Source organism: Excalfactoria chinensis, chromosome 8, assembly GCF_039878825.1.
Source record: "Excalfactoria chinensis isolate bCotChi1 chromosome 8, bCotChi1.hap2, whole genome shotgun sequence".
NCBI lineage: Eukaryota > Metazoa > Chordata > Aves > Galliformes > Phasianidae > Excalfactoria > Excalfactoria chinensis.
The window spans coordinates 3,156,644-3,184,255 of record NC_092832.1 but is presented as its reverse complement, the minus strand read 5'-3'; the positions used below and the strand labels follow the sequence as shown (position 1 = coordinate 3,184,255).

The 27,612-nt window shown below is 40.9% G+C and overlaps 2 protein-coding genes across 2 annotated transcripts; one reads left to right on the top strand and one right to left on the bottom strand.

Moving 5' to 3' along the window:
• Positions 1-353: 353 nt before the first annotated feature.
• On the bottom strand, positions 354-7,070 carry SELE (selectin E). The gene is made up of 13 exons (XM_072343532.1): positions 6,957-7,070; positions 6,584-6,663; positions 5,764-6,150; positions 4,861-4,968; positions 4,549-4,734; positions 3,858-4,037; positions 3,121-3,306; positions 2,833-3,012; positions 2,234-2,419; positions 1,434-1,541; positions 972-993; positions 813-867; positions 354-453 (listed from the first exon to the last, which is right to left on the bottom strand). Exons 2-12 carry the CDS (start codon positions 6,618-6,620, stop codon positions 828-830), a joined length of 1,620 nt encoding a protein of 539 aa, XP_072199633.1. The 5' UTR covers positions 6,621-6,663; positions 6,957-7,070; the 3' UTR covers positions 354-453; positions 813-827.
• Positions 7,071-23,621: 16,551 nt separating this feature from the next.
• On the top strand, positions 23,622-26,492 carry LOC140255599 (14 kDa phosphohistidine phosphatase-like; the record flags this gene model as incomplete). Its single annotated transcript, XM_072343325.1, has 3 exons — positions 23,622-23,772; positions 23,994-24,118; positions 26,302-26,492. Coding segments are annotated over 3 exons (369 nt in total), but the record flags the coding sequence as incomplete, so codon positions are not given.
• Positions 26,493-27,612: the final 1,120 nt, after the last annotated feature.

Genomic DNA, 27,612 nt, shown 5'->3' with positions numbered 1-27,612 from the left:
TCAGAGAATGTTTTTAACCCCAATTATTTTGTTTCTGCAAGCATAACCCATATGTCTCCAGAGGAGACATCTCCAGCAGTGTAATAAGTGATGTGAAATAATGCATGTCTTCACCTCACCTAGGTACCTCACCTAGTAGACCAGAGGAGAAACCAGCCTCCTCCTTAGGCAGCAGCTTACTATTTGCTCACCATCTGGCCAAGACATGGCAAGCTCCCAGTTATGATAACTACATGACTGAATGTAGACAGTGTTTTGCCAGAAGGCCAGAGTTTTGCTCTCTGCTTGTTAGTCTTCTATGGAAATACCAGACAGCTTGAGTTCAAAATTCGAGCAATACACGAGGTGAATCATCTTGTCAGCAAGAGGTAAAAACATCTGGTCAGCTGCTGATCTGCATGCAGTTTCATTTCCTGAAAATCTCTGAGACATGAGCAAAGATGGCTTCAATTCCTGCAGAGAGAAGAGCATTCCTCTATAAATTGGAAAAGTTGGCACAGATTTGTACTCGCTGTCACGTCAGAAGAATTTTGCATGCAGCAGGAAGCAAAAATGTACCAAAGCGTTCCTAATATTATATACAGCTAGACAGACAGCATAGCACAATAATCCCTTCGGAGCTGAAAGACCATTTCTAAATCAATAAATCTATCTGTTTCCTTAGGAACTTTGGTGCAATGGCAAAAAGCATGCTAGGTACCACAGAGCATAGATATTGCTATGTGTGCAAGTGCGTAGCAATTAGTAGGCTCTGATTACTTCTGTGATTAGAAGGAAGAGAATTTGAGAATGCAGCTATCTCGTGTGCTTACCTGAAACACCCGGAGTTAGACATTCTGGCATTCAGTAGTGAGGTACTGACAGCTGCTATAAGAACAGAAAAGTACTTTAGTGACAACTGTTCTATACCGAGTGGGTTTTAGCAAAGGGATTGCAACACTTTTCATGCTGCTTTTTGAGACACAACTTACATGGCAGGAGTGAATTTCTTTGCTGCAAGAAGAAGAAGAAAAAATAATGTTAGCATTTCAAGATGAAAGCCCACTCTTGAAAACTTATTTTCCTATTGAAAACTCTTATCTGAATACTTAATATAAAGCCATTCATCTAGCAACAGAAATCTCACAGCTAGTTATTACTGTATTGTCATCAGCCCCAGCTCAAACTCCCATTCACTATCCCTGGCAGGAATTACTGATGAATAACCATTGGCTTTTTCACCTCTTGTTTTAACTCTTTCAGATTTTTAAATGTTTATCCTAGAACCAAACATGTCACACATGCAGGTTTCCTGAAAGTAACGATGGAATTTGTTTAGATGAATATTTTCACTTTTTCAAAAGGAAAATGTTTGGGGTCTGGAGGTTTTTCCTCCCTACTAAACAAATTTCAGGAAGGTAAATAACATTAATGGAAACAGTCCAATTGCTCACCTTTTCTCCGTAACCGTTTTGCAAGCCAGAAGAGGAATGATGCTGTAGCAAGCAGAGAGGTAGCGGTGGCTGCTATGCCTACAGTGACATAGCCAACTTGTTCAGAAGCTGAAAAGAGAAAGACAGCTACAGTGAGATCAAGAGGCATGTGGTTTCCTTCTCTTTGAGAGTCCGACTGAAACCAATGAAATTATTCAAGGATCTGAATTCTGCCCAGATAGAATGGGGCTGAGCTCTTGAGATCTACTGCAAAGGCACATCAGGTGAGCCAATCATGCTCCTACTGTGGGTAGGGAAAGAGCTCTTACTGCCTTGGATGGAAAGGGAGATTTTCGCCCTGTAAGTTTACAGCCTTTCACAGAAAAGCTCAGAGAGGAGCTCACTCAACAAGCTGTCACATCAGATTTATAAACCTACAAACTTCTTTCACTGAGAAGCAGACTGATCAATGCAAATTTTTCTATAATCTTCTATCTCTTTAGAAAAACTTTTTTTTAGCATGGAAATAGCTCAGCATGAGAAATATTTTAGTTAAGATGACACAAAAAACAATCCCATCTAAAGTCAGGTTGAGGCTTCTGGTTTTGATAGGAAATCAAGGCTTCCCATCAAGACCCATCAGGAATGTTCCCTCTTGTTTTCAAGGATCGTTTTCAGAGATTTCATTAGGTTTCTTCCTTTGTGAGCTGCACCACAACTTCTAACTCACTGCTTGCTGTTATCCACTCCACCCTTCCATACCTCCTACTTTGGCCAGGAACCTACTGACATCTTTTTCTGGCTAGTGACAGATAGAATACCTTCACATGTGGGCAGACTGGCACTCCAGTTTCCTGAATGGCTGCAGTCAAGAATACGAGATCCAACGAGATTCCATCCTTCTAGGCAGCTGAAGTGGCAGGCTGTGCTATATGTGAAGTTCCCAGCAGCATGTATGCAATCCATAGAGCCTTTCTCAGGAGACGTCAGCGGTTCACACTGTACAACTGAAACACAGGAAAAAAAATGGTTGAGTCATAAAGGCCTTTCCTGTCTTTGACCCTAATGTTTGCACTAGGAAATGTACATTGTATGTTCAAAATCTTTTGGATTTGAGGTGAGAGGAGTTCAGAAAGCCATGAGCAGGCATTCAGAAAGCAGGGCAGGTCACAGCTGAAAGCATAACAGATAGCATAGACATTAACTTGGAGCAGGTCACAATAATATACTCCTCTTTTAGCTAACAAGAATGAATAGCTAACTATGAATCCTGCCAAGAGCTAACCTCTGTTGAGGCCATGATATTACCTTGTACACTGAATCAGTGCATATTGATTGACTTGAACCTGGACTCTCAGGAAAAGGATTTCAGAGTATTGCACAGTGACAAGAAAACATTTTCCAACCCAACAAATCTCACCTTTGCATTTTGGGAATGGCTCTGACCACTGCCCCTGTGCCATGCACTTAATGCTGGATGGGCCCTCCAGAACGTAGCCTTCTCGGCAATGGAAATCACAATGTGAGCCATAGGTGAGATCTGCAGAAGCACAGCTCACAGAACCTTCTTCTGGCCAGGTTACAGCTTCACACCTCACAGCTGCAACACACAGATCACAACAGAAGTCAGCACAGAGGTCTCAGGAATTCAACATGCCAATCAATGCTCATAGCCACAAGGGCTCAGGTGGGCATGGAAAAAACATACCTGCACAGGATGGCTGCTGCTTGTCCCAGGCCCCAGAAGATCCACACTGCAGCGTGGATGGTCCTGTCAGAGCAAATCCTTCCTCACAGGTGAACTCACAGGTGGTACCCCAGGTAAGCTCCCCAGAGGGATGGGAGCACTTCATAGAGCCATGAGCAGGCATTTCTAAGGCAGGGCAGGTCACAGCTGAAAGCATAAAAAACAGCACAGACATTAGCTTGGAGTAGGTCAGAATAAATTCTCCTCTTTCAGATGACAAGAGGATGTGTCCAGCCTGGAGCTTTCCCCTACAGGGCCATAGTACTGCCCTTCACCTCTAACAGTGTCTCAGGAAACAGGAATTACAGCATGCTGCACTGTGGAGCCAGAACTCTTAAATATATATTTAAAGCATACAAACTGTTCCTAATACTGGCTCCAGATTATGAGATCCATTTTTGGGGTGTAAACTCCCATCTGAAGATGAAGAGTTCCTGCCAGAACACTCCACTTCAACAGTCTGTTACCACTTCTGCTGGGAGTACAGCACTCAAGTGTAGTTTCTCAACATGCATTGCTATTTCCACTTTAATACAACAGGATATGTGAGCTTTGTCTAGAAACCACTTTAAGAGAAATATTATAAACGTATCAGGGATGATTGTTGATGTTTGACAATACTTGAATTATTCAGCCTTTTCAGACTATTTGAGCTAGTGTTAAACTTAACAGATGATTTCTAACCCAGTAAGTCTCACCTTTGCATTTTGGGAATGGCTCTGACCACTGCCCCTGTGCCATGCACTTAATGCTGGATGGGCCCTCCAGAACGTAGCCTTCTCGGCAATGGAAATCACAATGTGAGCCGTAGGTGAGATCTGCAGAAGCACAGCTCACAGAACCTTCTTCTGGCCAGGTTACAGCTTCACACCTCACAGCTGCAACACACAGATCACAACAGAAGTCAGCACAGAGGCCTCAGGAATTCAACATGCCAATCAATGCTCATAGCCACAAGGGCTCGGGTGGGCATAGAAAAACATACCTGCACAGGATGGCTGCTGCTTGTCCCAGGCCCCAGAAGATCCACACTGCAGCGTGGATGGTCCTGTCAGAGCAAATCCTTCCTCACAGGTGAACTCACAGGTGGTACCCCAGGTAAGCTCCCCAGAGGGTTGGGAGCACTTCATAGAGCCATGAGCAGGCATTTCTAAGGCAGGGCAGGTCACAGCTGAAAGCACAAAAAACAACACAGACATTAGCTTGGGATAAACTTAAAAAAAAACACTTTTTTTTTTCCCCCTGAAACTTAGAAACATATCTAATTCATGGAAACAGCTTTAGATTTAGGCCAGAATCTCAGTTTGTATTGATTAATAATGTTCCATAGACTTCAGTGCTGCTATGTATAATGCAGAAATCTCATTTACCATTGCTTGGCAAGCTTACCTTTGCATGATGCAAGTGTGCCAGACCAGTTTCCATCGGACATACAGCTTACTGACTCCATTCCATTCAGCTCATAGCCTTCTTCGCACTGAACTGTGCATGACGAGTTGTAGCTGAAGTCCTTCAATGGATGGTTGCACTCGAGGCTTCCATGATCAGGTTTCTCTAGTGGACCACAAGTCACAACTTCAAAGAAACACAAGAAGGCACACAGTCAGTCTCCTTGGTTAAGCAGGCAAATCAAGCCAAACAAACAGAACTAAGCTAGCGTGACCATCTCTGTGGTTGGAAAAAAGGAGGTAGTAACCTTACCAAATTCACAATCAGGCCCATAGAAACCAGGGTTACAATGGCAGGTGTGATTGTTAATAGTCTCTATGCATTCTCCATGGCCACTGCAGAGAGATGGGTTGCAAGAAGCTGTAAAAAAAAAAAGAGAAAGGAGTCCATCAAATAAAAGAATCAGCAATGGCAATTAAATCAGCTTTGTGCTTCATTTATCTTCCTGTCACTAAAGAAGCAGTTTGTGAAGCAAAAGGAATGCAGGAAATTTTGGTATATTAGTCTCAACTCTGCCATTTTACAGACGCATTTCAGAAACCAATGCCTTTGGCAGGCTAGCTCACAGTGAAAGGATTCCAAGGGAAACTCTACAACCACTTGTTCTCAGGTAGATATTAGTCGTATTTAAAATGCAAAAGGAACACTGTATGTGAGGTAGGTAGAAGATCTCAGCAGAGGGATTCTTCCTTACCTCAGCTCTGAATTGGAGGATATTTTACTTAGATTTTTATTATTTTTTTTTAAACCTAGCCTTAGTAATCTCTATGTAGAGCATATAATATATATACCTAGAGTGTTAGATTTAACCCAGCGCTCTATAGTCAGCAGAGACAGACACCCCCAAAAGGGCAATTCTTATCTAGCTCAGACTTCAGAGTGAGATGAAAGCCAACTTCTGAAAGAGCCATTTTCTGTCCAATGATTATAAAGACCTGATGGTTTGCTTAGAAAAGATGTATAATACTCTGTGGGCTAAAAGGTAAGTGAGATCAATCCAGCACTTAGAACAAGAGCAATCTCAGCCCCGTGAGTAAGGATAAGCGTAGGATGTTTACAGAGTCAGGTAGCCAGCATGTAAAACTAGGTTAAACAACCCATCCCACTATCCCATCTCCACAGGGGTTCACTGAAATGGACTTTATGATACTATACCTGTATAGCACAAGGCAACCTTTTTTTTCTCACACTTCTCATCATTCCATTTGCCGTCATCCTTCCCTCTTTTGATGTAGATTTCAACGCAGTCCTCATTGTTCCCTTTGCCATTTGGTTCACCTGAAGCCCAGTTTTCTGCTTCATCTGTCAGCACTTTGTTTGTTCCAACCCAGGTCCACGTACCATTAATTTTTCTGATTCCAATCCAGTAGTAACCCGGATTGAAGGGTAAGAAGGCATTAAGATGGTTGATTTCATCCTTATTTTGAATGGCAACCATGTTGGTATACCTCTCTTTGCACCATAACTCTGCCTCTTTGTAGGTCATGTTAGTGTCTGAATAATGGTATGTCCAACCATTCACCACCTCTAGTATTGTAAGCCCTAGAATGAAAAGATGGCAAAAAGTTGGCGTTGGATATTTCCCCCCACTCTTTCTCTAGAAAAGGATACATAAAACTTTATAAGCATTGCACATTTGTCAATATCTGAAATGGCACTAAAATTTAGTAGCAATAACTTTACGAGTAATTAACCAACAAGCTACAAAACAGGCAAATCACCATCAAGTATAGCAACTTCAGCCTGTCAAACTTTGTCCATTCATACAAAGATCTGCAGATTTCCTCTCACATCATAGCAGCCAATTACACTTTTGTCAGGCTATCAGGGTAAAGTGCCACTGCAGCTACAGCTTTTTCTCTATGTGAATCTAGCCTCCAGCTTATTAGGTCAGATTCAAAAAATATCTGTATGATTCCAGACTCAAAACTAAGCACACTAACTTTACTACTCAAATAGTTTTCTGCAGACTTACCATAAGCAAGAAGAGATAGGAACCACAGGCAATTCATTTCTCTCAGAGTTTTCTCTTCTCTTTATCGTTTAAGCAGATGGCTATGGAAGATCAAAGGAACATATTTATACAGAAAATACACCACGTTGTTTTTTTTTACTATCCAATATAAAATCCTGCCTGTGTAATCTTTTCTGCATACCTTTAAAGAATCATTCTAAAGAATTAAGTAAGATTTTCATGCTTGCAAGATCGATCATTTAAAACAGTTCTTAATGTCAAGATGGCTTTTAAATTTAAATAGCTCTTAAAAAAAATATATTAGCACAGAATTCTCTTCAGTTTTCCTCTCGCTGAGACATACAACATAATAAAACAGCCCATTTATACTCACAGGTTGCAGTTGTATTATTCAGGTGCTGTAGAAGTCCTCTGTAATATTTCTCAGCGACTGCTCTCTATTGCTGAGCTGCTGAGCACAGGCTTGAAGATAAAGCTCAGTTCAGAGAGTCTGGACTGTGTCTCCCCTGCCTTTACTACAGCCTTTTATTCTCTCAGCCAGCCCGTTATTCATAGTACGGGAAATTCCACGTGGAAAAAATTTCTTGGAAAACCCCAGGATCACATCCTCACACATGAAGCTTGATGCTTCCCCTGGCTAATCAGCCCTCCCATGCTGTGCTGCCAAGCTGCCAAGTGGTAGATTACAGCTTTACTGACGGAAGCACACAATTCCAGGATATCAGAAAGGAGTGAGAAAGTTTAAGAGTTTGTTGTATAAGTAGATTCCAACTTTTCTCCTAGGAGAATGCTTTGCACCAAGCTGCTACCGGTTCTTTTGGCATCTCAGTAAGAAAGGCATTGACCATTAAAAGCTGGTTAACTAGTTTATTGACTAAAAGATTAAAATTGCAGCATTGGTCAATCTCTTCCTTGTGGGACACAGCATATTGTGCGGAATGTGGACTTGGCTTTCACCTTGGACAATACATTCCAATATCCTCATCTCAATAGTTACAGTTCCTAACCAGGTACATACAACATTTCAGGTGGACAAAACTATACTAGTCGTAGACTGAGTACACACACATTGACTGAGTATACACTGATTAATTATACCACTGCTTAGTGCAGTCACACAGTGTCAATGGTATGAAGGCACGCACCTGAGTAATAATGGACACTGTGCTATAGATGGTAGGAGAGGGGTTATGGGATATCTATACATCTATGTATCCTTCTGGATACACAGTATGTACTGCTGAGGGCTGTATGTAGGCGAACATGCTTGGTTCTCCACCTGATGCAAAGGCATGAAACGTAAGACATGTTGCAAGGTCCACGTTACACATCAGTCCCAACCCTGGTCAACTGAAGGTGGCCTGACCAGTAGAATCACCTCAGCCCTTGTTCCACAGCCACTTAGGCAACAACCATGAAATCTCCAGCACACGGTTCAGTTGCTAAATTAGTATTCCAAGCACAAAGACTCACCATTACAGATAAGGTTTAGTGAGGCTCATCAATGAAAGGAGGACTTCAGCACTTTCAGATCTGTAGAACAGTTATAGTTCATACAGTACATGTTGAAAGACATATTTTGGAGGCTCAGCCTGTCCTTCCAGGACAGCTCTTGAATCCCAAGCTAAGATCTTAGTTGATGTCATTTCCCCAATAAGTACTAAGTGGAGGCTCATGTTGGCTATCAGGAACAGGTTCTTCACCAAAAGGGTGGTCAGGCACTGAAATAGGCTCCCCAGGGAAGGGGCTTGCAGAAGTTGAAGTGTTTGGACAATACCCTCAGTCATGTGGTCTGATATTTATTTGGGTGGTTCTGCATGGAGCCAGGAGTTGGGCTCAGTGGCCCTTATGGGTCCCTTCCAAATCGGGATATTTTATGATTCTATGTAGATCCATGCCCACGATCAACATCATCCTGGTACACACTGTATTGCACTTCATGATGCTGGCATCCTAGCAGCAATTGATAAGCAGTATGGAGTTTGAACATGGACTTTTTGTCCAGGACAGCAGCTGCATGGCTTCACATTGTAAATCAGTTTCTCAGCATGTCTGAGTGAAGGAGAACTTTCACTTGGTCTTTCAAAAGCATTACTCCTTTCTACTAACCCATCCCCTCAGGGATGGTGAGGGATATGACAGATCCAATGCACATCAGTCTTGACAGCACATTGCCACACCATATGATGCAGAAAATGGGATCCATTATCTGATGGATGCACGTAGGCTATCTATAGGGTATCTCTCCTAGGGTAGACACACGTAGGGTATACTCATAGTAGGCATAAGGAATATACTTACTTCAGCAGATTTTTTCCTCAAAACTGGGACAAGGCATAGTACACTCTCTTTGAATTCAGCATAACAAGTGCCTAAGAATGGAAATACATCAACCTATTTCTAAGCTAAGTTACTGTGTTAACATATTCCTTTCAATATCAGCTGACAGCTTGACAGCTTAAGCTATCACCATTCTATTCCACCTGGAGCTGCTGCTGATAAACATTACAGCAGAACAGGTAGACCGGGTAAAGGCATAAAGCAGTTTCAAGGACTACCTTTTACTTTATTCAAACAAGTAGAACATTTGTGAGAATCCGTAGCTTGATAAATCTCTATCTATTAAGGGAAGCCATCAAAGGAAAGAGAATACAGTAAGTAGTATACAGTAAGCTGGTACTATCAAAATCGACTTTCCTAGAAGCTGCAATGAAGTCCTTGAAAGCTTGTCAAAATCAGTTAATATTAAGAATGAGAATTAAAACCTTACACTGAATATTTGCAGGGAGGGGTGTACTTTCTAGCAGGTGTGATCCAGCAAAGCTAGACTCACAGACAAACCACTGTCTGCCAGTCTGTCTGTCAGTGCCTGTCTCCTAACAAAGTGGGACCTATAAGGTATTTGTATGGCCCATCACAGAGCAGGGCAAAATTTCATGGGGTTTGTTAAGCGTTGAACTAATACAAAAGATGCATTGAGAGGGTAGTCAGTTACTTTTCTTAAAATATCGATCAGCTGTTATAATTGTAGGCAGAGAGGAATTATAAGCAATTTCAGAACAGTTTATATCCTCTCCAGATCCAGGAGGAGAAAAAATCCTTCACGCATTCCTGGAGATTCACTGCTTCAAATTGTGTTATGAGCTTCCTACTGGTAAAAGCTCATTCTTCTCTCAGCAGAAGCTCTGAAGTTGAGTGGAGGAAACTATATCAGAATTGTTTTCACCAGCGGAATCTCCAGGGGAAGGAAGAGTGTGTTTCACAGTTTACAATAGCCTTCCTTTACAAGGACTGTTCGAGACCTCTTGTCTGCAGTAGATAAAAAAACCACATAAAAAAACCCTAAAAAACACCACTCAAGCCCCAGAGCAATATGTCTGTAAAGACTCTCACCTAAAATAGAATGCCTCTTTTTGTTGGCAGCATTCCCCTGTGCATCACCAACATGGGGCTCTTTTTTTTGTTGTTGTTTTTTCCCAGGGAATTGTTTAATCCAAGGATAATATTACCTCATTTTGATGTAATGGAATACAAATACAAATGTTAAAGTTTCACACACACATACACAAAAAATAATTAAAAAATCATGAGAAGTGTTTTTAAAAGCACAAACCTCAGAGGTTAAAGTCTCATTAAAGTTAAAGGCACTTAAAACCTTCAACTCCTGCGTTGTTCAGGAAGACTGGGATTCTCGTGAGTGAAAGCTCACGTTGAACTGTAAGCTTTATGGATATTATAGGAAAAAATGTATAGCTGATGCAGGTATGTCTTTTGAATTGCAGGTGCTCAAGCCAGAAATACCATCCAGCCTGCCTCTCATTTCATTGTTGTTTCCCATTTGCACTCTTTCTTCCTTGAGCAATTGATTTGGGGACATAACAAAGAACATCATTTCTTGCACTGCTCTGAGCTGAGTGCAGTTGTTTGCTCTCTACGTAAATGCAGACATATTCCATTAAACTAATCCAATTCCTCTGTCAAAAAAATAAAAATAAAATATAAAATGGGAGAGTATATCTAAATGAAGACAAGCTTTTAGAAATGTTCAACACTTTTTGCTCTTATGGGCACCAGGCCTTCATTTCTACCAGTTAAAACCTAGCTTTTTCCAAATGAATACTCCAAACTACCTCTTTTCCATTGCAGATATAGATGCCTATTAAGGATTACCTAATAGAAACTAATTTTCTATTTGGACAGTTCAACTGATAACACACTACATGAAATAACAGGCAAACAAAAGCTATATAAGCATACTAGGAGTAAGAATAAGTAAAACCACTCAGGTCCGCTATTCAGATAGGGACTGCCATTGACAGAGGACATGTCAAATGTAATTTCTTTCTGTATAAAGAAAAGTTAGCAGATACTCACTACAAGAGTGTTACGCACTGGGAAAAGAGGACAGGTCAGAGTATGGCAAGACTGAGGTAAAGGTTGCTCTGTTTGTTAAATATGATCAAATTAGCATTTAACGATCCAACCACATTATCTCCTGATAATTACTTTTCAGAGCATGTGTCAGAGGGCTGGTGAAAAGCAAGTACTGTCTCTCTACACCTAGAAAGAGTTAAGAGAAAGGTAATTAGAAGCCAAGTTCTCCACAGATGTACCTAGAACGATACTTGAGCTGTAAGGAAAAATACTAAGGAAAACAAGTGAAAAATCCACAGACAAATAGTAAGATCTGCCAGTAGTAAGTCAAGTTTTTGCCAGTTATGTCTTTGTCTGTAGTTCAAGGCTGAGTTGCAAAGACAGAATAGTGTGCTGCAGATTGCCATTATCAAAGCCTACCGTTCCATGAGACTTTCTTATAAGCAAACAAGTGAAACATGGGTAGTTGAAATTGTCTTAAAACGAACACATTTCACCAGTACTTGAAGAGCAGTTGTTTAAAGATCTGTCAGTCTCAGGACTGTACAAATGAGCCCAGTAAGGGTTTATACTGAACTGGCTTGAGCTAACTGAACTGCAAAACACCTAAAATGCTCAGAAAACATCCAGACACCAATTTTTGAGGAATAGCAAGGATTCCAAAAGAGCAATACGACATTTAGAATGGTTTTAACTAATTAGAGACAGAATCTGAAAGAAATGAAGAAACTTGGAAAACAGTGCAATGGCCTTCATCCAAACAAACAATCAACAAAAACATGGAAGCAAACCAGATAATATGCAATAAAATCCTGAGCGACACAGTCAATACATTATTGAGAGCTGGAGCAAAGTTCTATTTATTCTTTTTTGATTTTCGAAGAACTGGGGACCACCTCATACTCCTGACAACCTGAACTATTTTTAAATGAGAAATTAAAGTTTTATTTCTTACAGACACCCCCATTTTGTTTGCCCAACCTGCAAGCATATTGCAAGTTATCTAATCTTAACTACCAGTTCTTGATGCATTGCAGTTCCAGCAATGTGTGTCCAGAAAATAGAGCCTATGTACAAACAGCGAATATCTATAACTGTTTTAATGACTCCTCCAGCCAGAAAAGAATGACAGACAACAGAAATCTACTCGATCTTCTAAAATTTATAAGGTGTGTTAGAGTACTTAGGAGGACTTCAATGAATGTTTCTGTATGCCCACTTGGTGTATAATTAAAAGTGGTTGGATTGATAGGTCGTGATAGAATTGTAAAGGACATTTTTCTGGATGCTGAAGCCTTAGCATTGCTAGAACAGAAGTTCTTCATGGAGACTTTCCTTCTTCTGGAGATCTAAGTCTTGGCTTGGAAAAAATTAGTCAATGTCTTTATCAGGAGCTTATGGAAATAGGCAGATAAAATTATTTTAAATGATTGAAAGTCTTAATTGGATTTGCTATTACCACAAAAATAAGACAGATCCAAGATACTTTAGGTTCCCAGAAAACCTGAGTATATACATGTAAATACAGACATAAACTCAGACTTTTTTGGTCATGTCTTAAAAGAATGGCTCGTTGCCTGTAAGGTTTCACCTGCATTTAAATAATTTCTAAGTTAGCCTTCCTCTTAAAGCATGTTAACTATGCTTTTATGTCAAGACAAAATAGAGAATGAAATAACTGTGAGCAACACAGTTACACTACTTACATAGTAGGCATGTTTGTCATTCAAATAAGAAAATATTTCAAATGTATTTATGTCAAAATAGTTTGTATGGTAGACATTTCTCCCATGGCAATGAGCTGTAAAACTAGACAAAATTTTTAAGTCCTGGAAAAAAACTCCATTCTTCCTCTTCGTTCCATAGAAGAGGAAAGCTGTAGCCAGCCTTGAGGGGAAAAGGAGTTCTGGTGCCAGTAGTGAAGGTGTTTCCTGTTTAGACAGGAGCTTGAAACACTAATTATTTAGAAATTCAGAGACAAAGGGGAGAATGTACATGTTTTCCCTGAGGTCTTGATGGGAAGAAAAGATTATTTCTGAAGGCATACTCATCCCTCAGCCTCCATCTCATTAAGTGTGAATAGAGTAGGTAATACAACTGCTGCTACAAAAGAAGTTGGAATTCCTGAGGATGCCTAAGACAGTCTCCATTCTGTCTGGAGCAAATTCCCAGGAGACAAAAAGCTTATCTCTTCTTCTTATTTCGGGAACTCTCTGATGTGACTCATAATGCTCAATTTCCTCTGAGCCAGCCAAAATTCACATTCATTAATCTAACTAGAGGCCAATCATCACTTGCACTGGCAAGGTGTGATTCAGCCCATTGAAATAGAAAGCTGAGTGCAGGAGCAGAGGAAACAACTTGGTAAGTGACAGAGCACCTCACACCTTCAGTTAGGATAAAAGTGAGGCTGCCTTAACATCTAGATCTTTGCTGCTTGTGGCTACAGGTGGAGCTGAACACAATAATCTGCTGGATCCTATGGCTTGGAGCCTTCCCACCCTCCATACATAGGGCAATGTTAATTTTACTGCCTGGGTCCATTCCATACTCTCATGCTCTCAGTAGGGGAGATGCCTGAGCGTATGATAATGGAAGGGATAACGGTTGTGAGGAGAACAGCTAAACTTTTGGCAAATGACAAGAGTAAAAAAGTTGTTCCAGGATTAAGAGATCAAGTAGACAGCTGGTTCTTGTAAAAGTGGTCTTTGTGTGAAATGTTTTCTCTGCGTTTCTCCCAGAGAGATTGCAGGAATGGTCAGAAAAGTAATGAGTCTTTTCAAGCCTTCCGATTTCCTCAGTTCCCAGAAAATACCGTTTTATTAGATTGCAGATGAACTATCAACAGCACTGGAATATCGATGCAACTTTCCATTCTCAGTCTGCAGCATTATGAAGGAGAAACATCAAAAATGGATGAGAGCAGTGCCTTCACTTCCTCACTTAACACATCCCACCACTGATTTAAGATGCTCAAACTTCAGGTCTGTTCATTTCAGTGCTTATATCAGTTTTAGGTAAATTTCCATACACCTGTGGACACGATATTTAATGTGTTTCAGTCCATGGCTAAATCACTGTTAGATAATACTTCAATACCGTAACTTCTCAGGTTTCTCCAGATCTGAGTTCTACTGCTTTAGGAAGAAATATCTGCTAAATGAGCTTCAGATAGGGCCTGTACAGATACTTCAGATCTTCTTTCTTTTAATAGGAAACAAGCAGTAAATAAACTCAGCAATTGTTATCTGCAGAAAATTATAGCCAAATTTTTAAAGAAGTTTTGGATTCCATACCCTAAATATGCTTTGGGTGATGCTGGCCTCCATATTTAAAGCTCTACATTTTGACACTATCATTAAAATGCCGTTTATAAAACCAAGCAGCAGAAAGAACTGTCACCCAAGCTACAGACATACTGCCAAATGAGATCTTACCACTTAGTATCTGAAACCTTTGAAGCAGTGCTCTTTGCAGTTGCAAGGAACAACTGAGCAGCAACGAGAACCTGACCCAGGATCAGCTGGCAAAGGTAGACCATTCCTTGTAGTCATGACTTTCCTCAGATCACTAGATAAAAGAACACCTTGAGCTAAGTACTCATTCAGGAGCACTCTATCCACTTCACCACAAGGTTGCTGTCACTATAACATCTGTGTGTTATTTGAAGAAAGAAGCAGAGGTCCGCTAGCTAGATAAGTATATTAAACCAATGTTTAACATAAGGTGACTAGTGGAGGATAACTTGAAGCATATAGCCTTTGTTTCAAGAATAAAGAAGTTCACTGCTAACACTGAAAACAACGGTATTAAGTTCCATGCTCTTACTGTTTCCTGCACAAATAACAGTGCCACAAAGCTTTTTAAAGTTCCTGTTAGCTGGTATTAAGGTCACTCAAACATTGTTTATTTAGTGTGCCAGAAAACAATACTTCAACTTTCCAGAGAGGTGTTTGCTCTTCCACCACTTCTAGATTTCTTGACTCATCAGGAAACGTGGGTGTCATCTACCCTGAAGCTGTTCCACTTCATGGAAATGCAAAAGAGTATTGACTAGACTCAAGTTTTTGTTCTGCTTTTTATGCTCCAGTTTAAAGAGCAATGCACACAAAGACATTTTTCCTCAAATAAAAGCAAGAATGGATCCTCATTCCGTCATCCTCAATGTAAATTTAGCCTTCTTGGTGCAAGTTATTTGATGTTTTTTTTCCCTTTTGTGGTAAATGATATCAATAGGCATTTATTAATCTTTTATAATCACATATGATTGTGATTGGTAGCAGAGTCTGGTTCTTTATAATCAGCTTGGATTACTTTCATAATAGGTATTGGATCAACGGGAAGTGAAGGGATTATTACTTATCTATAAAATAACACCAGACCTGAAAGAAATGTTCTTACCTGAAGCAGGGATGAGTTCAGCTTAGTGGTACTTCTTCTAAGTGACACAATCTGTGTTAGACTGTATAAGCTACAGAAGTGAAGCTACCCTATTGTCAAAACAGAAGGTTTAAGTAAGTAAGTTGGGACTGCGGTTGCTCTGTGTTCTATAGAGTCAAAGACATAGGGTTATCTGAAGGTTAAGCCAAAGGAGATCTGTACTCTCTTCATTAATAAAAATGAGAGCAAACACACTGGCTTTTTCCCAATCAATCCATACCCAGAATTCTGCAAGTCAGTCTTCACACAATTACTTTCTCATTCATCTTCCTCATTCTCTTTTTTTATCTGTGATCTGGGAACTTGTATGCACAAGGCCATGACTACAAGGCCATTGACACTACTGTGTCTCCCTGCAGCAGTGTCTTTCCAGGTGCCTAGCAGATGATGGTGTTTAAGACCAGGGAAGCAGCAGCAGCTAGAAAAGCTCACAAAATATGATGGACTCTTTATAAGTGCCAGGTAAGCAAGGAGCTGATTGTAAGTCTTTTGTACACAAATGGATAAAGTTGGTACAAAGCCCACATGGATACAAACCATCTGTGAGCAAATGAAAATTGAACATTAGGGATGAAATTTCCAGCCAGCAGAGCAACGAGGTTAAAGAAAAGAGCAGAAACAAACAAACAAACAAACAAATAAATAAATAAAAAGGGATGGTTTTGATACAGATATCATTTAGTTTCTGAAAGGGATTGTATGAGAGCATTATCCAGAAAAGTCAAATATAAAGGATCCTGCAGACACCCTGTACAATCCTGCATCCAGGAGGTTGCCTTGCATTCTTCCATGAACAGACCAAGCCTCTGGCTTATGAACAGCCAACATATACACAGATCCAGATGATTATATGCAGACAGATAATGTTATTACCTTGTATTTGATCTGGCTTTCAGTGCTAATCTGAGGAGCTGGTAACCAACGGTTGTTGAAGAAAAATCTTCATTAAAAGCCTATTAAAATGAGTGGGCCACGCAGCAAAGCAGGCCTGTGGCCCTAGTTGTCTACAACATGTATAGGGTACAACAGTATTTCATTTGCATGAGATAAAGAATTTGTGAGAACAGCTGAAGGTTAACCCTCATTTTATTTTCTCTTGTATGAGAGTGATGGAAATCACCTACTTCAAAAATATGTTCTTAATGCTTTCCTGTAATACAAAAACAGATGAAACACGTACTTACATCGTGTGCACTACTGTCACGGAACTCAATAAAAGGAAAAATTTATAATGCTGAACTTCAAATAGATTGTTTCCCTTTTCCTGATTCTAATAACCTGGATAGGTCTAATGGCATGAGAGAATCCCATGATGAGCTCCTTAGCTGTGCTGCAACACAGTGTGCACTTTACACAGTTGTTTAACACTAACATTTATTTTCCAGTACTCTTGTAAAAGGAGATTTGGTGTCGGGTTAGTTTGGTTGTATTTTTTGTTTTGTTTTGTTGTTTTTTGGAGGGTGTTTTCTTTTTTTCCTGTTGAAATGAAATGTTACATTTGATATTAAAACACAAGTCAGCATCCTTCTTTTATGATGTTATGCAAGTTAACTAGGACGGTCTGAGCACTGAAAACAAGCTAGAAATAACAGGTTTGAGACCCACACCATAGAAAACAAATCTTCTTTATGGCAGGATAAACCAACTCAATGTTTCTGCAGGCAGGCAGGTACCTCAGCTTGTTCCATTACAACTGAAGAACAACCACATCTTCCCTTCCCCCATCCCTCATGGCAATCCACATAGACAAAGAAAGTGACAGTTGTCTACAAGTTAACAGCAGCCTCTCAAAAGCTCTACTGAAGGCCAGATTATCTTTCAATTACAGACATAATACCATAAATCTTCATGCACAAGTTACCCAGTTCAACTTTCTACCAAGGCTTTTGCAGTAAGCAAAATAGGTTACTCAAGAAAGGAAGCCAATGTGTTTTCTCTGTAATCAGCAGCTATTGGGTACTTAACTTTACGGCTTAGTAAGTTAGTCGAAGACTGAATAAACACAGAACAAAGAAATGCAAGAGAAGGCAGACATCTCAGACACTCAACCTCCGAATGGCGCAATCTGAGGCAAAATGAGATTTAGTCTCAGAGATGGACTCTTGACACTCAACCCCGGCCAAGAGTTGAAATGCTGCACATAGTGTTTTGCCTGAGCTTTAAAAGAACATTCATGTCTCTATTCCAACTGAAAAATGCTGCTGCTGACTATGCAGAATTGAACTGGACTAATAACAGCAGGAACTCTGAACCTTTTTTTTCTGTGGAGATGCTCTTTTATGAGCACCTAATCTTTGCATGCACAAGAACATTTAAATGGGAGGTCCATTTATGCAGCCACTGGAACACAAACCAAAAGTAAAAAACAAAAACCCAGCAACAAACAGATAGGCAAACAGTTATTTCTCAGTAATTCTGAGGCTTAAATTTGCCCTGCTTTGTACACATACTACTTTTTTTCAGTGACATTCAAGGGCAGGGTTAGTAAGAGATTCAACCCTTCTGCTTTTATAAATAAAAGTTTTAGGAATCCAGATAGCAGATCTTAAATAGCCATTTCATGTATCGTTATAGCAAAGGAAAAGAGAAGGTGCAAGCCAAACAAAGGAAAGGGATAGTGGGTTCCTATGCACTAGCTCAATCAGTAACTTGATTTGGATGTGGACTGTGCCAGTTTCAGTCTGATAACAGCTAACCACATAAGCTTTTACACTCAAACAGCATTAAGCCCAACAGCTCAATACGCTGAAAAATACACTGCAATACTGGCACAAACCAAGCCAATGTATGAATAGGGGAATTTTACAAGGCTTGTAGTGGATAGGAAATGCATACACTGTGACACTTTATAGCCATCTGGGTCCAATCCAAAGCCTGCAAATCATTATGGAAAGCAAGCCCAACGTGTAACACAGAAGAGGAAAAAAATGTATTGGAACATTTACTCTTATGGTCTGGATACAACTAAAACCGAAAAATATCCAGTACCTTCTTTCAATCATCACCCCATCCATCCTCTGCTATTTAGTTTAAGATATTTATTGTACTTTTCCTCAGAACAGTGGTTTTAGGACAACTCAGTAACGACACAATATGTCACCTGGCCAAACAAAGAAGAAAATTTTCATGTTTCAGAGAGTACTGCTGAAAACCTGCCACAATTAGATATGAGTAAGCCCATTACAAAAGGAAAGTCCCTTTCTGCAGGAGTCGTCGGCCTGTCTCTGGTTTGAGACCCCTGCTGCCCTATGCCATCCTCTTTGCACTCCTGAGGCCCACAAAGTGACGCAGTAGGAATTACCAACAGCGGGGGTTTTGTCTTTGACCTTGAATCCAGCAGGAAACTCCTATACCCCAACATGGCATAGGAAACTAATCTTGGCTAAGGTGTGTGCTTAAGAAGACAAAAGCATTAAGAGGAACATAATAAAGTACAGCTTTGCTTGTTTCTACTCAAACTCAACTCAGGTCAAGGCCAGACACCTGCTCCTGTTATTAAGCACAAATCGCTTTAAAGCTTAGCCTGTTCAAAGTGTGCCATACGGATTTCTACTGCCACCTCTACCCTTGCGTTACTATTGTTTGTTGCTAGCTCTTTCTGTGTATCACAACCAATGCAAGGCAACATGTTTTTCCAAAGCCAAGATTGCACAACACACTTCTATGCTCAAGGGAAGGAAATACCCCATTCCAGTTAAAAATAATGAGTTCTTTTTTCAAACAAGCAATTCTTACAAAGCCTTCTAAGCACTAACTTCAACAAGAGAAACATGAGATCATCAAATATCACATCAGATCAGTAGTCAAAACAACTAACAAACAAGCTACGTACACAGAAACTATCTAAATAAAAATATGCCCTTTAGATTGAATGACACAAACTCAAAAGGCTACCACTACCATAAGACAGCAAATCTTACTACTGGACTGGACAAATCTGAACAAAGCAAGCTTAAGCAGCCACCATCTCAGCTACATAATTTTCTCTCCCATTTCCCAGGGGAATAGTGATAGGATAAGAGGTAACGGGCTGCACCTGGGGAGGTTCACAGGTTTTTAAGACCACAGTGCTGGTGCAGACTGGTTTACATTCTGGTTCTTACTACAGTGTTTCTGTTGTCTCTGCATAAGTGCTGTATCTTGCAGGTGTCACACTACTGGTTTGTGTAATTTTGTTTTATGTCTGTGTGTCAAGTCCCCCCCTTTTCTTCCTACCCTAGCAAATTCCTTTGCTATACAATTCCATTCTGTTCTAGGGTCTTAGCAAAGTATTTACCTTCCTCCACTCAATGCCACGGTCAATGCCTATTCCATACTTCATAGCTATTCCCAGTTTGCCTGTGTGCTCACATAAGACATTTCAACACGAGGCAGACTATCAGACACACAAAAATCAGAGCCAAGAGGATCACGGACAGCTGTTTGATCCAGGCTGGGCTTGGCAACAAGGAAATTAGTTTCTCCTGTAGCTTGGAGAGCACATTACCCCAGGATGTGTCATCTTGAGTGAACAAATGTAGGATTTTCACATGAGCCCACATTTTTCTGATGTTAGCTACCACTTTCTTGTGCTCATCAATATAGGTGCAACAACTGGTATTGATTAGGCTGCAAGCTCCCTCCCCCTGTGTGAGTGGTTAATATGACTAATGCCACCCTATTCTGGAGGACTACTTCCTTTAATGAATTAAATAAGCCTGCAAGTGCTTCAGCCATTGCATTTGCAGTTATTTCCATTTCTGCCCAAAGATTTACAATAGGTCTCTCTGGCTGGGCTACCCCCAGAGTAGTGATCAAAGCCCTTATAAAACTATGATGTCCAGCATTATATCTTACCAAAGGGTTATCAACCCCTGAGGTGCTTTAAAAATCCCATCTTGCGGAGCCAGATAGTCTCCCATGCAATGGGAGGTAATGATCAGGTAAAGACTTTCTGTCCCTACCATCCCCACACAGCCACCAGTCTCCTGGTCCCAGTTTGCACTGACTGTGAAGCTATGGCAATTGGGATCTTTCCCTTCAAAAAGAGGACTGAAAAAGTTCCCTGATCAGAGGATACTGTTGCAGGAACCCTAACCATTGGAGTTACTTGCTGCAGCAACACCTTTGTTATTCCTTCGGCTTCACTGGTCCTGCAGGGGAATGCTTCTGGCCACCCTAAAAAGGTATCAGTTAGTACTAGCATATAATGAAAGCCCCATTTTCTTGGCATTTCCAAAAATCAACTGCCTGGAAGGTTCCCTTTCCCAATAGGCCCCACTTGTACCCTGTTTCTGGTACCAGAATCATACAATTGCTTTGTTTAAATATTTATGAGTGTCTGTTTCCCCAGTATGTTTTATTATGTCCCCTTAGAATCACTAATGGGTACAACAAGATGTCTATCTGGGTATGCACCCATCTGTCAGCTTGCTCCCTTCTCTTCTAAATCATTAATTAGATTCCTATCCTCTCCAGAATACTTTACAGGTTCTGACTCAGGTTAAGAGATTTAAAGTTTACTGTTCAAGCCAGTTCACCAATTTCTTCCCCTTCAGCTGCCTGTTTTGCCATCTGATCCACCATCTTATTTCCAGTTTCCTGTGTAGTGTTACCTTTCTGATGTCCTCTACAATGTACAATAGCCATGCTCTTTGGTAGATTTACATCATGCTGAATTTGTTTTCCATGTGTGTGAGCAATCCTTGCTCTTTCCAGATGGTACCATGAGTGTGTACCACCCCAAATGCATATTTAGCATCTGTCCACATATTTAAGGCTCTTGTCAAGGCAATTATTTCAGCCTTCTGAGCAGAAGTCCCCACAGGTAATGGTTTTGTCCTTGTCTCACAGAACTACTTCCATTAGTGAATCAAGGAATCATCAGCATTGTTCAGTGGTTCCTCCTGTAGGTCTGGTTGACTGGCACAGACAGTCTATGAGCAGCCATGCACTGCTGGCTCTGAAGTAGGTCCATGTTGGTGCTGTGGGCATTTGGCAAATTGATTCCTTTCTTGGAATCCATTTGCAGAAAGATGGCTTTCTGTTGAGGAACTTGGTAACCATTTAAGCCAAGAAAATCAGCAAACTCACAGTCCATTGTACACAGTCCTGGCCTCTGCTGGGGTTTTCCTACTCAAAGGCAAATAACTTTAAACTTTCCTTGACAAAACAAGGCAGAAAAAGGCATCCTTAAAACCCAGAAGGTAAACCCCACCTACTCATTCCTTAGTTTGGTAAATAAAGTGTAAGGATTTGCCACAACTAGTGCATATCTTCAACGATTCTATTAACTGACCTCAAATCTTGCACCAAATTAGAGCTCCTGCTGTCTGATTTTCACTGGCAAGACTAGGGTGTCATATTTGGATTCACATTCAATTAATAATCTGAACTCCAAAAAGTTTTCTATTACTTCTTTTATCCTTCTACAGTCTTGTATCCTCAAAGGGTCATTGCTTTACCCTGACTGGGCTGGCTCCCATTTTTAACTTCTATTGGGCATGCATTTTTGGCTCTGCTGGGTATACCTGATTCAAGATTTCTGTAACTTCTGTGAATACAACATTGTTTTTTGTTTTGTTTGTTTTTCCCAGTTTATGCTAAAGCCAGACTTAAAATGTTCAATCAATTGGTCTGCCCTAGCTGCAATTTAACCAGTTTAACTCTAGCAGTGGGTCTACTAGGGTCAACTTCCTGGGTCCCATCATTTAGCTTTTGTGATCAGAGATGGTTCCCTTCCCCCTCAGCCTGGAACAACTTTTCCACCAACATCCCATTTCCCTGTTATTCGCACACTGCTTTCAGTGCAGTGGAGGCAGAACCGTCCCTGGGTCCTTCCAGGCACCCCGTACCTCTTTCCAGAGGGAATCTCTGTGTTCTCAGGCCCTGATGTAGAGTAGCAACAGTAGCAGCTGCTATTGTTCTTCCCAGTCTCCTTCTTTCATTAGTATCCCTGTTCCTCATTCAGTTTTTCCAGATCCCTCACCTCCCTTCTCAGTCCTGACATCCCTGTTACACCTTGCTCATCTTTGCTTTCCACAACCTGTGGAAAATCCAAATTTTTTTTTCCTTTTATTATTATTTTTTCCTCTCCTTTTTTTCCCACTTTCCAAACTTAAATAATTACAAACACTACCAACATATTTCAGTTTCACCTTTATCCCCTTCCCATTTGCAAGTAACACAATGTCTACAGCAGGAGTCTTTTGCTGTAGCGATGTTCACATGCCGGCACCTACCTGCCTTGGCTTACTTTATTTACGTTCCTCATTTCTTACTCAATATTCCCTGTTCTTCTACACCTCCTGTAGGGCATCTCCTCATGACTTACAGGTTTCCCTCCAATCTAAACCTACCTGGTCCACTGATAGCTCTTGTCTGTCCCTACAGTAATCAGGTGAGGGGAGGGAGTACTTCTGAGGTATCTTGGGGTGCGCCAGTGGGGTCCCCTCCCTCCAGCTGGTCCCACAGCCAGAGTTCCTCCTGCCTGGCTCACTGAAGCATGGAATCAAACTCTATAACCCATGCAAGGACATAAAGCAGGTATGTTTATTACAGCACCAGGTGCTAGGGGGATGCTCCTCCTAACAGGCATACCAAACCCCTAATTAGTCACCTGTTTAATACACAAAATCATACACATACATAGGGTTACACAAAAGCTGGGTTGGGCTTAATTAAACAGTCCAAAGAACTCATCATAATATTTCAGTTAGTTCGGGGAAATCATTATACTATGTCCCACCTCTGTGCACATGCGTGCTGCTCTCTGGTCATCCTGAGTAGGGATCTCCTCCAAGTCTTCCTCATGAAGGCTTCCTGATGTACTTCTCATCTTTGGCTCTCTTGGTCGTTTTTAAGACCACAGTGCCAGTGCAGACTGGTTTACATTTGGTTCTTACTACAAGGTTCCTGTTGTCTCTGCATAAGTGCTATGATCTTGTAGGTGTTGGACCAATGCCCATGGATGGGCCCTGGGCAGCCTGAGCTGGGGGCAGCCAGCCCATGGCAGGGGTGTGTGTGTCCCTCCCAACCTGAGCCACTTTGTGGTTCTATGGTTCCCTCTACTTCGCTAATGGTTTTGTTTGCTTGTGATATGCGTCAAGTTTATAGATATGCCGCTATCGTGTCATTAAAGCACACCAGCTTCCGAAACTCATGTCAAGAATGACGCGCTGCATTAGAGGAGCCGCTGGGCGGTGCTATGCGCGGCCGCCCCGCCCGCCGGGGCCTGCTGCGTTAACTCCCGGGTTGTGGGGGTGCCGTGGCGGCCGTGCGGGACGTGGAGATCGATCCTGATGGCACATTTAAGTACATTCTGGTGCGGCTACAGCGGCCTGGCGGCGGGGAACAGCGTGACATCGTGCGCGGCACCAAAGCGGCCGAGTTCCACAGTGCGTGCCGGGCGGGAGCGGGGCTCTGAGGCGGGGAGCGCCGTGCGTCCCGCTCCTCTCACACCCGCCATTTCCAAGCCCCACAAACCGCTTTTAGCCCACAGCCTTAATCACTGCTCGTGCCCATCTCACGGAAGAAAACCCCCTTCGCCTTGGAGGGAAAATTGGTTGCAAATAGCTGTCAGCTGTAGAGTCCTGACGGCTGTGTTCTCTTTGTGCAGATCACATCTTTGAGAAAGTAAATCCTGAGATGGAGAAGCTGGGATACGAGTGCAAGTGCCTTGGAGGAGGGAAAATTGATCATAATAGCAAAGAGAAGAAAATTAGGGTGTTTGGGCTGTCTACAGTAAGTGCCTCTTGTATTCCTTTCCATCTATGCCATTCCGGGGGTTTTGTTTTATAATAAGTGTATGCTAACAAATGGGAGTGTAAATGATCCAGGCAAGCTTCCCAGGGAATCCTTGTGGAGGAAAACAGTGCTTTAAAAGGCAGGAGACCAAAGCAAAAGGATCAGATAACGTGTAATGGTAACTATGAAGAAGACTATAAGTGGAAATTAGCATTTCCTGGCTCTCAGTCTTAGTGCTGGAGCAGGAATAGCCTCTTTATAGCTGCAGGGTCACAATCCACCTGGAGTGAGATCTTTGAGTCTGATTTTGTGTTGCTCTGTGATGGAAGTACAGCTACTTCTGTAGTAATGCTGTCAGCAAAGGTTCTTCCTTTTAATGTAGACGAGAACAAAATAATTATCACTTTGCATTAAAAAGGATTCAGTTGATTTAATAGAAATATTTCAAACCTTAACCTAATGAGCAATAGGGACTAGGTCTTGAATGCGTTGAATTCAAAGCTTTGTGGTCCCTTCCAACACAAACGATTCCATGGTTCTCTGATTCTAGTATCTCTGGCTCTTCCATCCTAGCTGCTTCTATGACTCTTGCCACCTGGAGTCGCGTGAGAAAACCCACCACCTTAGGATTTGTGCTAGGGAGAGAAGACATTGGATAATGCTTGCTCTACTCAAGTCTCTTGATTGTGGATGCCCATTATAATTGCATTAGTAGATGAGGCTTTGGCACCTGTGTTAACTAATTTAGCTGCCAATTTAGTGTTAGAAGCAGCAGCCAGCTCCTGAAAAACAATGCCTATGAAAAATGCATTTTTTTTTTAATTCCTTTTGGTACCTTGAAACTTGCAGACGAGCACAAGGTGAAAGCAGAGTTTTACTGCCAGGAGGGCTTCTGTTGAGTAGAGACCTGGAGATCTGAAAGACTTCAGCTGTAGGTCAGAAGTTGGCATATAAATCATTTTGATGCTTTTCTTCACTTGGAGATTTGCTGTCAGACTCTAAAAGAAGATTGTATCCTTGTTGGTTTTTTTCTGAGGTTGTTTTATTTTAAATGAAAACCAGAGAAACAGATTTCTTTTGAAGTAGATGCTGTGCTGTTATTTGCAAAGCTGAATGGGGGGGTCTTCAAAGCAGCTGCCGAAGCAAGAGTGATCTGTAGAATCGTGATTTAAAATGAAAAGTATAAACCAGCAGTATTTTTTAGTATAGCTCCATTATCTGGTATTGAGTTTGATGCATTTCCTAATGCTTCAATTCCACCTGTGCAGCTTAAACACTAGTTTACTTAAGCTGTTCCTTCTGAGATAGAGCAAGTGATGAATTAATGTGATTGGTATTAATTGCTCAAGCGATCTTGAGCTTTTTTTTCAGTCTCCTGAGTTAACTCTGTTTTATTGAATGTTACTGGAAAAGGGCAGTAAGGTGGAAATAACGGGTTTTTATCAGTAGACTGAAGTCTTTGATAGGGGACAAACTTATAGTTCTGAAGTAAGAAATCAAGATAAGCGACTTCAGGCAGTCAGAACAGTGGAAGTGAACCTTATATCACAACTCTTAAATTTCAGGGAAAGACTGAAACTGTGATCAATGATTCAAGGAGAGTTAAAAATGAGATAAGTCATCTGATGGTGCTTTAATTTGGAGTTGTAGTGGCTGATGATTATTTGTGTATGAAATTATGCCAGAGAGACAGTGAATGAAGAGTGAGTTCTTTGGTGACTAGAATAGTACCCAGATGTTCACACATGGCTTCCTGTTCTGTTTTCCTTCAGCTGAGCTACGTCAGATGCTTGTATGCTCATACATTGATGTGGATCAATATAGAATATAGTCTTAAAAGAACATTCAGTACATACAGCAGCTGAGGGATTCAGGAGTGTTTTAAAATAAGCTTTTTGTTAGAGAAATTGTGGTGTATAAAATGCATCCTGTTACTGGAGATGGACTTGTTTATTTTCTGCAGATTGGGTTGGGGGAAATTGGAGATGATAATAGAAAAACAAAGAGCTATACTACGAGAACAACTCTCTTATTTAGAACGTGTGTTTATTTCTGATTTCTATTTGAACTACTTGCAGTATCAAACTGTAACTGGATAACTTGTGTTGACAACAGCAGTTAAATGGTCCTGTGGAGCTGCTTTCTGCACTTGTCTGATGAACTCTTGCTCTTTCTTGCAGGGCTATGGAAAAGCAGATCATTCGGTGACTGTGGAGATACTGAAAAAAGTGTACACAGATTATGAAATTACATGGTCAGATGACAAGAAATAAATTGGCTACTTATGAATGTGACAAGCAGTTCAAATCTGGAAACTTCCAGTGATTCGTGCTTCAATAAATATAATTGAGTGTATGCATGTTATCATGAACTCTGTACTGGACTCTGCTTTAATGTATAGTACAGTTAAGTAATTCTCAGGTATCTCTTACTCTGCTTATTGTTGCTTTGTGCAAAACTTTGACTTCAGAAAGTGGTTGTACGCCTGTACCTAGTAACCAAGAATAGCATGCAAGGCACTAATCTGCAGCTTGAGCACTTCCTACTTCTATTTTCCTCTGGGCTTTTTTTCCCCCCAACATTCAGTGCAATAACTGTAACGGATGCTATTTAGTTGGTGCCGGTATACAAAACTGATTTTCCTTTCTTATTTTTTGGCCTTGTCATTTCCCAAAACCATCAGATGGTCTTCAGGAGGAAGTCATCAGTTAAGGGCGGCGCATGTTATAATAAACAGGGCTTTTAATTTAATTTCCTGAAACACTCTATGACAGACTTTAATGTTTCTCTCTGCAGTACTTACGAGAAAGACGTAATTTATACAGGATTTCTTATTGCAGTGACTCTCAAAAAGTCAGGGCATGGGGCAGGGGGAGAAAAGGAGAGACTTGAAATGAGCTGCAAATTGAGTTGCCAGTTGACCTCTTTGTTTCATCATGAAGAAATTGGGCTTGATACAATGGTTTGTTATAAAAAGGGGACTTTGAGGGTTCTATAAATTCTATTATTTTCTAATGTAATTTAACTTGGAAAAATGCTGTTTGCCCTACCTATTAAATAAGATGTTGAAGTCTTTCAAGTAAATGGAAGATTTATTATTATTATTCCAGATCATAAATTAAAGCAGGAAACTTGTCACAAGGGCAGTGATGGTTGTCGCAAGTAGAGAAAGTCTTACTGGTTTTCCTAATCTAAGAATAACATTTTTACTAATGCTGTAACAGCAACAGAACAGTGAACTCACAAATTAGATGTTGAATTCTGCTTCCTCTCGAGGTGTGTCTGCTGACTTCTAGATGCAGAATAGAACTCATCTGAAGTTATGGAAATCTCAATGCTGATTATACCTGTGAAAAATATCCTACTTTGATTCTAATTCCAAAATGGGAACTTAATTACAACGTGTTGGGTTTTCTCTTTTGTAGGTGTGTGATCACTGTGTGATTGCGGCTCTAGCAGTCTTCACTTGAAAGTCCTAAGAGATCTGATTC